The 14,354-nt window shown below is 39.1% G+C and overlaps 1 protein-coding gene across 2 annotated transcripts; it reads left to right on the forward strand.

The window, feature by feature from the left end:
- Positions 1 to 130: 130 nt before the first annotated feature.
- On the forward strand, positions 131 to 14,315 carry ENPP4 (ectonucleotide pyrophosphatase/phosphodiesterase 4). Of its 2 annotated transcripts, none has more exons than XM_087817429.1 (4): positions 131 to 192; positions 7,570 to 8,428; positions 9,049 to 9,219; positions 11,195 to 14,315. In XM_087817429.1, the coding sequence occupies exons 2-4, from the start codon at positions 7,603 to 7,605 to the stop codon at positions 11,557 to 11,559; spliced, it is 1,362 nt and encodes a 453-aa protein (XP_087673555.1). In that variant the 5' UTR covers positions 131 to 192; positions 7,570 to 7,602; the 3' UTR covers positions 11,560 to 14,315. The 2 variants fall into 2 exon arrangements, with proteins under 2 accessions (XP_087673555.1, XP_087673556.1); XM_087817430.1 differs by having other exon boundaries at positions 11,198 to 14,315.
- Positions 14,316 to 14,354: the final 39 nt, after the last annotated feature.

Consider the following 14,354-nt stretch of genomic DNA (forward strand, 5'->3'; position numbering starts at 1 on the left):
GCGGCCGGCGCCGCAGCGCCCCCAGCAGCGCGCGGTCGGGGAGAGCGGAGCCGCTCCCCGCGGAGGGGCGCCCGCTACTGCGCAGGCGCCTCGGGCCGGCTGAGCCGCGCCCCTGTCCCGCCAGGTCTCCCACGGCCCCGGGACCCACGAGCGCCGGAGCCGCGCGCTGGGGAGAAGCGGCGGCGGCGGCGGGTGAGTGCGAGCCTCGCGCGCACGCTTCCGGAGGGCGATGCCGCCCCTGTCCGCCCTCGGGGGGCTTTGACGGCAGAGGCGTGGGAAACACCCCCTTCTCCTCGGCCCCCCGGTTCCCAGCACTTCTCGGGACTCCGGCGGGGACGCGGCGGGGGGCGGGGTGGGAAGCGGAAGGACGGTTTAGCAGGTGGGGTTGGGGTTGGGGTGGGGAGGATGGGGGGTGAGGGGTGAAGAGAGGGGCGTTGGCCCAAGGCCGGCGGAGGGGCGAAGGTGAAAGCGGGGGGCGGGGCGGGCTTTCGCTTGTGAAGAAACGCCGCCGTCGGAACGTTAGGTTCGAGGTCTTACTAATTATATAATCCCATTTAGCAACGAATTTCCCACAAAACCAGACGATTTAGATAAACGACTGAGTGCTTTTTGTAGCCGGGACACTGCCCCCGGGCACACGGGCCCCCGGACGGCGGCGGGGCTTCCCGGGGGCGGCCCCGAGCGCCGAGCGCCCCGCGTCCGACGGCGGTGACCCGCGCGGACTCCGGGAGGGTTTTGCTGAACCGCCGGGCGCACCGGAGCCTGCAGACTTGCCAAGTGCTATGGGAAGTCACCTGCTCTTTTTCATGTTATGATTTCCTTCCTCTTCCCAGACGTTGTCCCAGGCAATGTAAGGAAATTTAATATAAATAAACTGTCTCCTCCTTTTAAATTAGCCGCAAAATATTTGGGAGAAATTTTGATCAAAACACGAGGAGCACCTGGAGGGTGTGTTTTATTCTGTAGAAAGTAACGTAACTGTAGCTGCTTCGAAGAAACTCGCTGGACAGTTTCGTGTGCTCTGGACGACTGGAGAGGGATTTAGTATCCTAAAAAAGACTGAGAGGCTTTTAGAGAGTCGTTATGTTTTTTCCTTAGAGTCGTAAGATAATAACCAATAATCATCTAAAGGAAACCACCTAAGATTTCTGTGTGCATAGACAATACTGTTTTAAAGCTGTGTGTTTCATTGCAAATAATATTTGGGAAGTGCTTAGAATGAAGCAGATGGCATGCTAATGGTGACAAGTATCTTTCACCACATGCTGTAACTGTTGTAGTCTCCCAACTTCATACGGGCTAAGAATGCCAGTGAGGATTGCCTGACCTATCTCCCATCCAGGTAAGAAAGTTATCCTTGGTGAGGGGGAGCGTTGTGTCCCCTCAATTGAAGAAGACTACCTACTACTTCTGGTTGCTGTTGGGGATATTTGGAAGTAGTCTAGATGAGTCTGTTTTCTTTTCCCTTCATTATTATTATTATTATTATTATTATTATTATTTTGCTTTGAAAAATTACAGAATGTCTCCCAATGTTTTCTAATATAACACTTAGTGATTTTCATCCATTGAAAACTACTTGAGAACTCACTGGTGTTTTAGTTATATTTTAGGTTAGTATATTTTAACACTCCCCGTTAGAAAGGCGTAGATACAGGCACTGCTAATGAAAGATGTTCTGGCACGAAACGTTCTGTTAATAGTTTGAAGATTATTACTAGACTTGTTAACTTGCTGTTACTAGACTCATAAACCTGTTGAGGACATGAAATTTGTAATAGCACAGTAAAGCTACTGATTGCTTTCTGAGCCTGGGCAGCCACTGACATTCAGCTTCATCATATTTCAAAAGAAGGGATTAGACTAAGTTATTTCTAGTTATTTTATAGTTTCACAATAATACCATCTGCTGTCCTAGTACAGACTTTTTTGTAATATAACAGCTTTGTAACTAGAATGGATAAAAGGAAACTAAATTTGAGGGTCTGTTCTGTAACACTTCATGCATCCCCATTTTCCACACAAGGAAACTGAAGCCAGAAGTTAGATCTGCCTAAGAGTGCCCATCTGCTAAGCATGAGCTCAGTTGGGATCCTCGTGGTTTCCACATTGTCTGTGCTTCTAATCCTGGAGACAAGGACTGGGGCACTTGGATCCCAGCAGTGTATTAAGGGCTTACTGACCTCAGGATAGATAGCCCATGCATCTTGAGCATCCCTTTCACTCAATATTTGGGGAAGAAAGATTTTGATTCATATGTGTTTTGTGTGAGAGAGGGGTGGACACTTGTTTTTGGTTGGTTGGTTGGTGAAGTTTTTTTGCATATGGGAAGCAGTATAAAATATTTTCACATTAAAACACTCAAGTCTGTATTATGACGTATAAATTTCACATAATTTTTGAGGTAAAATGAGACTTCAGAAATGTTTCCTGTTTTGAGGCAGGGCATTTTCAGTTGCTTTTAAGATTATAATTTTATTTTCCTCTACTCTTTATATATATATATGTATATATATAATTGTTTTATTGAGATACAATTCACATACTATCCAGTTCAGTCATTTAAAGTGTAAAATATTACAGAGTTGTGTGATATCACCACAATCAAATTGAGAACATTTTTATCACCCCCCAAAGAAACCTTATACCCATTGGCATTTATTCCTCATTTCTCCCAACCCTTTGCTCAAGGCAACTACTAATGTACTTTCCATTTATATAATTTTGCCTGGCCTAGGCATGTTATCTAAATGGAATTATATAATAAGTGATCTTTTGTGACTGCTTCTTTCACTTAGCATAATGTTTCAAGGTTTATCCAAGTTGTAGCATATATTAGTACTTCATTCCTTTCTATTGCCAAGTAATATTCCATTGTGTGATGTACCACATTTTATTTATCCATTTATCACTTGATGGTCATTTGAATTGTTTCTACCTCTTGGCTCTTAGTAATAATGCTGCAGTTAGTATTTGTGTACAAGTTTTACTCACAGTAATGTTTTCATTTCTCTTGGCCATATGCCTAGTAGTAGAATTACTGGATCATGTGGTAATTTTATTTTGAAGAACTGCCAAAATGTAAAATGTTTCCTAAGTGGTGGTAGTACCATTTTACATTCTTACTAGCAGTGTATAAAAGTTCCAGTTTCTCTGTATTCTTGCCAACACTTGTTATTATCTATCTTTTTTATTGCTGTAGTCATCATAGTGGGTGTGAAGTGGTATCTCATTGTGGTGGGGTTTTTTTTGTTTTTGTTTTTGAATCCTTTCCTGAAGATATTTTTCCCATTACTTTTCAGAGAGAGTAGAAGAGAGAGAGAGGGAGAGAAACATCAGTGTGAGAGAGACACACCAAATGGTTGCCTCCCACACGCTCCCCAACCAGGGTGGGGGATTGAGCCTACAACCAAGGTACGTGTCCTTGACTGGAATCAAACATGGGACCCTCCAGTCCGCAGGCTGCCACTCTAACCACTGAGCCAAACTGGCTAGGGCGATGTTGAACATCTTTTCATGTGCTTGTTTGCCATCTGTGTATCTTCGGAGAGTGTTTTTTAGTATTCTTTCCTCATTTTTAATTAGATTATTTGACTTTTGATTATTGAGTTGTTATAGTTTTTTAGCATATCCTGGATACAAATTCCTTATCAGATATATGATTTGAAAATATTTTCTCCCATTCTGTGGATTGTCTTTTTACTTCATGGTATCCTCTGAAACGCAGAAGTATCTAATTTCAACGAAGTCAAATTTATTCTGTTTTTGTAACTCGTGCTTTTGGTGCGATATCTAAGAAGACTTTGCCTAACCCAAGGTCATAAATATTTACTCCTGTGTTTTCTTCTAAGAGGTTTTTTAAAATATACATATATAGTTTTAGCTCTTAATTTTGGTTGTTGCCTAAGCATACATGAGTTAGGAGGCTTTGGCTAGAAAAAAAATGATTAAGATTTATTCATAGTATTATACAACTAGGTAAATACCCAGAGTGTTCTGAAAAAAGGAAGAGAAGCTGAATATTTGTATAGTAACAAGTACCTTCTTAAGAAGAATCAGCCCTGCATTCTGAATCTCTGGGCAGGGGATTGAGCCTGCAACTGAGGTATGTGCCCTTGGCTGAAATCGAACCCAGGACCCTTCAGTCTGTGGGCTGACAGTCTAACCATGGAGCCAAACCAGCTAGGGCTGAACATTTTTTTAAAATTAGGCAATCATCGTGAACAGGGCTCTGCCCAGAAAAAAATAAGTTGGGAGCAGGTGTTAGGTAAGAAAGGGGAGGGTGATTGATGTAAGAAGGTCAGTTAAAAGATAGAGTGTTCTGGTCCGGAAATATTGAGGACTTTAAGAAGTAGGGCAGCAGTGGAGATGGAAAAGAATGGATAGCTGTTAATAATGCAGGGTCCTGACCTCTATTCTAGACCGACTGAATTAGCATTTCCTAGGTGTGGAGACAGGACAGCTGAACTTTTTTTTTTTAAATCCTCACCCAAGGATATGTTTTTATTGATTTTAGAGAGAGAGGAAGGGAGAGAGAGAGAGAGAGAGAGAGACATTGATGTGGTGGCCTCCCCTGTGTGTCCCAACCAGGAATTAAACCCACAACCCGGGCATGTGCCCTGACCTGGGAATGCAACCCTCAACCCTTCAGTGCACGGGACGACACTCCAACCAACTGAGCCACACAGACCAGGGCTGGACAGCTGAACTTTTAGCAAGGTCCACTCAGTGGTTCATATGTCTACTATACTGTAGTATAGCGATTTTCAACCCTGTGCCACAAGAATTTTTAAAACATGCAGTGCCCGACTATTTAGTCAGGGGCACTGACGTCTTTTCCCTTAGACTGTCAAACTAAAAAATGACAACAGCCAACACAATGATAGCTGTCTGGTGTGAATGAATCAAAATTATATCTATTTTTTGTCAGATTGGCCAAAAATATATTTTTTGATGTGCCACAGAATTTTAGTAATTAGTTTAAGTGTGCCATGAGATGGAAAAGGTTGAAAACTGCTGCGGTAATAGATGATATGAACATAGAGTTGACTAGTCTGGCAACTGATGGTGTGCTCAGGAGCACCTCTGTGTGACCGAGGGAATGGTGTTAGGGAACGTAGGAAAGTGAGAAGGTTTGTTGGTGCAGAGAATGTATTCAGTTTTACATACTATATCAGATCTGACTTGACAGCAGAATAGTTTGTGCAGTGGGATTGATTGGGAAATGAGAATAGTTACTCAGGGCAAGAGCCAGACCAGTAAATAAAGAACTTTCACAAAAATAGATTTATGAGTATCTCTAAGATACTGTGCCACTTATTTGCTGTTTTAGTCTACTGTTAATAGAAACAGATATGTTAGTATGGGGAAGTAGCTATATTCAGAGAGAAACGAGGGAATCTGCTTTCTCCAAGCTTTCATGGAGACCCGTGTGCCCCCCACACAAGTTCCCCGATCACTGGGACTTAGGGCAGGAGCATGATATTGCTGTCTGAACCCAGCTGTGACTCTGAGGGAAGAGATGAGTTGTGCATAAGCACTAGGCCGGGGGGCACCAAATACTGAATAAAAAGAGAAGTACTGCTATCTAGATTCTTTTTTAAAAAATTTATCTTTATTGAAAGTATTACAGATTCTTGACAGCTGAAACTGCTGCGGTGTGACTGGAGCTCTGTCTGTGCAATGTCCCTTGTACTTAGAATTGTCACTAGTTTCTTTGGAGAGGTGGTTTTTGTTATTGTTTACTGGTTTTGGTTTCCTGGATGGGCCAGCAGCAGAGGATCCATGCAGCACACTCAGGAGGCAGCTCATCTCAGGTTAAAATGCTGGAGATTTTCCAGACCCAGAGATCCTCACAAACAAGATTCTGTGCCTTTGATCTTCAAAATTTTAAGTCCCTGTTTGTTTTTGAGTGACTACATACACAGATCATCTAGGTAGTATGTTTGAAAGAAAAAAAGTCTCTGCCTTCAAGTAATTGCAGTCTAGTTGGGAGAAAGAACACATAATAAATGACTTGTGAAATTAATCATCGTGTTAGTTAAGTTGCTCCTGTTTTTGCCTGGAACCTCTAGATGCATATCCCCATGGCCATATTTCCAGTCTTCTTACTCTGACAGGATGAATTCATTCACCTCACTCTAACCACAATCCCACATCCTTCAATTCTCACCAGAAGTTACTTTCAAAACACCAGTTCTTTGACTTCATCCGAACCTCTAGTCTAAAAGCCCCTCTGCTTGCATCTATGTTAGTTTCAGTTTAAATTCTGCAGCTCAAATGTCAGCCGTTCTTTAGAATTAGATAATATCAACTTCAGCTTCCTTCATCAGACTTCAGTTTCAAGCCCAGGTACGTTCAGCTGCCTGTTTTGTTCATTCTTGAGCCAGGGAATTGCTAGAGAAAATCGATCAACAGTGTCACTAAAAATTCATGGCACCCGCTGTCAACATTGACCACAAAGCCTACTGTTTCCTTGTACTCTCTCCCATTCTCCACACTGGCCATGTCTCTGTGTTCCTCAAACCTCCGACCCTTTTACCACCCTTCTCCCTTTCAATATATGACCCTACCTCTTGTAACTCGGAGAATGCAGCTCCGTTTACCTCCAGCCCTCCAGCCTGCCGGCTCACTCCTGTGCTGCGCTCTCGTGAGGATGGAGGGGTATCCTGCTGGTCTGCTGTGAAGCACTCTACCTAAGTCACATATCCTTTTCTTCTAGGGCCCAAAGAAGAGAGAGTCTGAAGGCAGGGAGATTGATTAGGAGAAAGCTCTTTTTGTAATTCGTGGATTATTAAAAAAAGAATGAAAAATCCGGGAGAGCGCTGAGCCTGCTGTATTAGGTAGAATACTTATGTCTTTGACAGCGAGAGGGAAGTCTGAGGGATGTGGTGATGAAATTTATTTCAACAGCTGTTGAATTTCTTCAGAAGTTACTGTGGCCTCCCAAGTCCCTGTAGGCATTGCCTGACTGTCAGCCTCATGTCCCTTTGGATAGGTACAGATGGAGGTGGGTCCGTTCTCTCAAATCATATTTATTTCTTATTCTTCTATTGTATGCCAGTATTTTTCAACAAGAACTGGTGGTGAGCCAATACAGTAGAATTTCTACCACCTATGTCTGAGGTACTAGCCATTAAATGAGAAAAATAATCTTCCTCTCTGGAGCCTCTGAAAGCTCGGCATTATTTCTATTTTGTGAAAAAGGATAATTTATGTTTCTTCATCTGTTCTTATTACACTTTTAGAATAACTAAATTTCTAATTGCAGACAAGCAAGTTGGCAAACACAAGTATTATATGGAGTATAAGAATGGCCCACTTCCCCTTCAGGGACAGGACATATATAAGTAGGAAACTGGACAAGTAACAGCAGTTTTTAGTTTTTCCAATTTTAGCTTTATTCAATTACCTTTCAGTAAATGACATTATTTAATTTTTAAGTTGATAGAGGTCAAACTGGTATATAAAAAGTTTATAAATGTTGGTTCTCTTCTAATGGTTAAACTTTTGAAACCTAATTCAAATCAAGTAGCATTACTGCTTATGCATTGTGTTTTTGTATTTTAGGAACCCTGATTGCTCTCCTTCAACACATTCACTATGAAGTTACTAACAATACTTTTATTTTCTGGACTTATAACGGCTTGTAGAGGTAATTCTTCCTATAGTTTGCCGCCGAAGTTACTGCTGGTGTCCTTTGATGGCTTCAGAGCTGACTATCTCCAGAACTATGAATTTCCTCATCTCCAGAATTTTATCAAAGAAGGCGTTTTAGTAGACCATGTTAAAAATGTTTTCATCACAAAAACATTTCCAAACCACTACAGTATTGTGACAGGCTTGTATGAAGAAAGCCATGGCATTGTTGCTAATTCCATGTATGATGTAATCACCAAGAAACATTTTTCTGACTTTAATGACAGGGATCCTTTCTGGTGGAATGAGGCAGTACCTATTTGGGTGACCAACGAGCTTCAGGAAAACAGATCAAGTGCTGCTGCTATGTGGCCCGGTACCGATATACCCATTCACAATACCACACCTTCCTATTTTATGAATTATAGCTCCACAGTGTCTTTTAAGGAGAGACTAAATAATATTACCACGTGGCTGAGCAGTTCGAACCCACCGGTTACTTTTGCAGCACTCTATTGGGAAGAACCAGATGCAAGTGGACATAAATATGGACCCGAAGATAAAGAAAGCATGCGCAGAGTGTTGAAAGAAATAGATGACCTTATTGGTGACTTAGTCCACAAACTCAAGATGTTAGGATTGTGGGAAAATCTTAATGTGATCATTACAAGTGATCACGGGATGGCCCAGTGTTCTAAGGACAGACTGATAAACTTGGATCTCTGCCTCGATCATTCAGACTACACTCTCATAGATTTGACCCCAGTTGCTGCGATACTTCCCAAAATAAGTAAGTGAACTTTGGCCAAGGGGTGTTTGAATGGGGCCATGGATTCAGGAAGGCCGGCTTTGTAAAAGAATGAGGCTCTGGCTTTTACAGGTCAGGGTCATATGTTCTTACACTTACTCAGAGTGGAATTATGTGTTTTCCTCCTACTTTACAAGTTTTAAAACAATTACCTTAAGATTTAGGTTCATAATGATTATTTCTTTGTTTTTTGGATATATTTCGTAATTATTCACACAAATGGAAAAAGGTAATTTTTACCCTTAAAAACATCTTGAATTTTTGTGTGATATACCTTACCTTTTGTTTACTGATCTTAGAATTAGTGTTGTAATATGTAACTAGTTAATTACACACATGTGAAAATTGTCCCCTTTGTATAAAAAGTCTACCAGGAATAATAACAAAATGAAAAAAGAGCCCTGTGAATGCTTTGAAAAAGTGTGTGTGCGCGCGCGCGTGTGCATGCTCTACACTGTCACATGATTATTCTCTTTTGAGAATTAAAGGTGATTCAATAGATGGTATTGTTCAGGATTTTTTTTCCAGTTATTTAGTTAGAGGTATGTTTTCCTTATCAATCAACAATTACTTTTTTCCTTTACTGTTTCCTTTTTCTTCAGATACAACAGAGGTTTATAACAAACTAAAAAACTGTAGCTCTCACATGAATGTTTATCTCAAAGAAGACATACCTGCCAGGTTTCATTACCAACATAATGATCGAATTCAGCCTGTTATTTTGGTTGCTGATGAAGGCTGGACAATTGTGCTAAATAATTCATCACTAAAATGTAAGTATTAACTTAGGGTATTTCTCTTGTGTCCTAGGGATAAATCATATATTGACATTGTCCTGTTAACAGGGTACTTTTATTTAGAGATGCTGACACAGTACAGTTAGTTCAGTTTTCAACTATATAATTGTGAGGTCTTCATTCAATTCTCAGGTTTTTATTTGATAGCAATTCACAGTAACCACAATTTCACCCTTACGTTACAAGGTTGGGTCACCTTAAGGGTGAAGGTGTAGTTTTACTTTCTTACCAAAATTGCAGTTAATCTCAGTAACTTTGAAGATGGGTTCTCATTTGTAGAAAATGAAAGAGAAGGAAACAAAGAAATAAAAGTAAAGAAACAAAGTAAATGGGACGAGATTAGCTAGTTCAAATTTCTTTTTATTTTCATGTTTAAAAAAATTTGTCCAGGTAACCCTAAGTCTTCCCCAATGATGAAATAATTTACCTGAATGCTACAGCTGTTTAGAACATTGGGCAAGAACCAGAAAGTAAACAAACAAAAATGTACTGGGTAAACAAAATAGATTTATCAAAATCCCTCCTAAAACTGAGCTACTATATAGGGGAGAATTACAGGTCTTCCCTGAAACAAGGTCATTTATCCATATGTTACATTTAATTTGAATACTTTAAAAAAAAATCTGATTTTGTAATTGATAGCAGGGGTCAGAAAACTTTCTGTAAATGGCCAGATAGTAAATACACATTTTAGGTTTTGTGGGCCAGCTGGTCTCCCTTTGAATGTATAGATAAACTGACATGGGGTATTGCACTGAAATTTTGTTTACAGAAGCAAGTGGAGGGCTGAATTTGGTGGTGGGGGGCTATTGTCTGCAGATCTTTGATCTATAGCTACTCAGAAGCATCAGGCAAAAATAAAACCAGGGTTAATGGAATTACATATTATTTATATTTATGTCATATACCCATTGTTGAAAACTTAGAAAATACAGAAAAGTTTAGAAAAGAGAACAAAGAGGTACAGACAGATGTTAATTGTGGGAGTTTTTTACCCTTCTAATCTTGTTTTCTATTACTTGCATATTTGTACACTATTGAAATCATAATATCTATATTTGTATAGTGTTATATTCTGCTTTTTATTATATTGGTCATATGTGTTTTTATTTTGAAGTATTTTAAACATACAGAGAATAATAAACCAGACACTGGTATAGTCATCACTCAATCCTGCACTTCATATGAAAGTGGGAACTTATTGAATGCAAGTGGTGTACATTAGGTGGCCGTATTTGTTAAAATAAACTTCAGCATCTGGTATTGGAGTCTGTTAGGGACCATTGCACCTTTCCTTGAGTTAGACTTTTACTGCCATTACAAGTTGGAGTCATCTGGGTAGACTTCACGTTCAGTACAAGAATCCCGCTGTCCATTCGCAATTACCTGGCCCTCAGGTTGAGGTGTTCATCGCATAACTGTCAGTGAACCAGAAGTATAGTATATAACCCCATTTCTTATCACATGAGCAGTTGACATAGATTAAGTCTGCAGGTTCACCTCCTCCCGTTCACTGGTTTTAACTCGCTCCCGCTCTCCCCAGTTATTCAGGACTTTCAGCCCAACCACTTTATCACTGGTGCAGTTTGCTGTGGGCTTTTGCAAACAGTGCTGGAGAGTAACAGGTGAAATAGGTGGGGCTGGGACTGAAAGATAAGTACAGAAGACTGAGAAATAGTTTTCAAGCCTGATTCCATGACCAGTTGGAAGCAGGGTGTGTGTATGAAAAAGGGAACATGGCTGAGTTGAAGAAAATAGAAAATTTTACTTCTGGCCCGAGTTGAAGAAAATAGAAAATTTTACTTCTGGCCCGCCTGGTCCAACTGACCAGAATTCTAACGGATGGGAATCACACTGGCAAGAAAGACTCCAGTGTCTTTACACATAAAGCAAGTTATTTTGTAATAGAAAGATGGGACTTATTTACTAACATCATTTTGTTCTTTCTCAGTAGGTGACCATGGCTATGATAATTCTTTGCCTAGTATGCATCCATTTCTGGCTGCCCACGGTCCTGCATTTCACAGAGGCTACAAATACAGCACAATTGACAGTGTGGATATTTATCCAATGATGTGCCACATCCTGGGATTGCAACCACATCCCAATAATGGAAGCTTCGGCCACATTCAGTGTTTGTTAGTTGACCAGTGGTGTGTGAAACTCCCTGAAGCCATTGGGATTGTTATTGGTGCACTCTTGGCCTTAACCACCCTAACGTTCCTCTTCATTGTCATGCAGAATAGACTGTCCGGCCGGCGGCAGCCGTTTTCCCGACTTCAGCTACAAGATGATGATGACCCTTTAATTGAGTAACGTGTGCTGGGGTTTATTCGAGGTGTTTTTGCTTAGTCACAAAATCAAGGATACACCCAAGGTGTTATAACTTTGGAAAAGTATATTCTGAAAGACAAAGCATTTACACCAAGCACGCTAAAATTATTTTGTCCTTTCTTTGTGTTTTCTTTTGGTTCATAGCTATACAAAAACAAACAAAAAATCCTGACCATAGTAAAAATTGCTAGTAAATCATTAGTTAACACTATTTATCTAACTAGAAACATTTTTTAAGAAACATACTGCCTCTGCCTTTTTCTTTTTGCAATGAAAATTTGATACATCTTTAGATGAAAATAGAACAAAATTAAGTAGGTATGCTTTTCTAATAAATTTTTATATTTGTAAATTAAACAATGGAATCTTTATGTAATTAGTAGAATTTGTGTATCAGGGAGGAAAAGTTTCCTATATTTTTATATTTACCTTTAGTCGAGTTTGTATCCCAAGTAAACCCTTGGGTTAGGAAATTCTCTCTGATGGTTAATAAAAACAGTTAACCAGGCAGAAAAGATCAAGCACATGAAGATATTATTTTACAAAAAGTTATTATTAAAAACTATCAGTGTACTACAAAGCCTGTCTTCACCATTGTGTCTTTGTTAAGACCCTTAAGTTGTTGAACTGTTTTCTTTTGAAGATTATTGCTAATAAGAAATTTAATAGGGAAAAGTGCATTTCTGTTTGTGCTTAATGCCTTTGTGTAAGCTATTTGTGTGTGTGCACAAGTGTGTTAGCATGTATGGGCGTGCACTTCATGTGACTTATGGAAGATCAAAGATAGACTTGACCAGAGGTAGGCTTCCCCATTCCCCTAGAACACAGCCCTACGGAAGGGTTATATTTCCAGTTCATACTTGTTTACCTTCTAACTCAAAAGTTAAACTAGTAATTTTAAAAGTTCATTAATTTTTGTTACCATTTTTAACTTGCTCATATTATTATAATTAGAAGTATCCAAGAGCTACAGAAAAATTTATGACCTGATTACAAATCTGGTTTTGATGGGTCAGAAATGAGAAAAACGATTTTTATGTTAACCTTTGGGACTTTTATGCCTTATTCTTTAGACAATATAGTAGTTATATTTAAAATGGAATTTAGTCTCTTTTGCTTCTTTACATTAGTCTTATGTTAAGTAGCAGAATAAACTCTCAGCATCGCCTAACATTTCCTAGCTTGAGTGCTAGGTGATACCTTCTAATAATCAAAATTAATATGAAGAAACTGAATTGTGGCAGATGAGATTATATCTATTAGAGAACTTGGATTCAAGAACCATTCATTAGGACTTGAGGCAAGCAATTGATATTAATGGTGTGATCTCCAAAGTTTTGACAGTATAAACTAGGCAACCGGTTTGCAGATACAAAAATAACCTTCAGTAAATATGCAGCCCTGATAAATGTTGATTATCTGTGATGGTTAAGAACAATGGTGCTAATCAGCAAGTATATAATTCACCTTGTTTGGCCACTGCTGGTTTCATGTCCCTGGTATTTTGTGCCTATCATATCTGGGCTTCTGGAGAAGCATTTCCACATCCTGCATAAATAGTTCATGCTGTTATTGGTCCAAAGTTGACTAAGAACAGCATAATAAATAAATGAAGTAGAGCAAATAGGAATAATTTTTCTTTTTGACATATTTCTTAAGTTTTTCCTCATAAAAGTTTTCCTACAGGTTAATAGTTGGTTTGAATGAAATAGAAAATTTTCTTTTCTACTTCATTTGCCATTAAATAACAATAAAGACTAGGACAGTCACATTTAAAGCCGTGGGTATTTTACAATAGTAGCAGGATATTTTATACTATTTGAGTTTGGTCCTTGGAATGGTGTGAGTTTTAGTGACCACAGTAGCTTGATTGGTGGATACGAGTTTCAGCAAACTATACGTGGCATCCAGCCTGCGAGTAGATTTTATATAGGATGGAATAGAAAGGGATGCCGTGTCTTAACTGTTGAACAAAAGACAATTTACCTATTTGTCTTGTTTTTCATTCTCAAAATATTAATTTTAATTAAAATCGTAAATTTTTATATCTGTGTTCATGGGATAAGAACAGAATTTATTTAATCAAAGAGATGTTTATATATTATGTTGAAATTTGTGTTAATCCATTTGTATCTATAAAACGTTATCACTGTTAAAGCCAATGATCCTCTAATGCAGAGAAAATCTTTTAGGAAAGCTAGCCTTTTACATTAAAGTTTTGGTATGTTTTGCTAAATAATTCGCAAATATGCTGCTATGTTTTTTGGGTGGTAGAAAGAATTTGGCCGTTTGTTTATGACAACAATACTCAAAGGTAATAGGAAAACTTTTTATTAAGCATTTTTTATTAACTCAGTGAATTCAGAGTACGTATATTTACTTATAACAGGGACAGCTCTGCTGCTGTCATTAGTGTGCAGGTTCTCTGGCCAATGCTCTGTACTATAGGCTTCCTGTTACTGTTCCTTGGAGCTTGGTCTAAGACGTTAAAGATACATTTTTGGAACACTGAAGAATTAAAAATGCCTTTGCATTGTTCTTGGGTTTCTCTCTCGTAGCTCATATACGGTGAGTTTTAAGGGTGAATGCGTCTTTTATTTAATTAATGTCTTTTGGAGGGTTTTACTTCACTGTGAATACATAAAGCTACAAATGAAGGACGAAGATGAGAGAAAAGTGTCTATTATCAATTCTTAAAATAGTGTGTAAATAAAATGACATGAGTCTGCTTTAAAAAATTTGTATGTAGTGCCTTAAGTTAAAGTAAAATATTTTGA

This window comes from Miniopterus natalensis, chromosome 5 (assembly GCF_054644295.1).
Source record: "Miniopterus natalensis isolate mMinNat1 chromosome 5, mMinNat1.hap1, whole genome shotgun sequence".
In the NCBI taxonomy this organism is placed as follows: Eukaryota; Metazoa; Chordata; class Mammalia; order Chiroptera; family Miniopteridae; genus Miniopterus; species Miniopterus natalensis.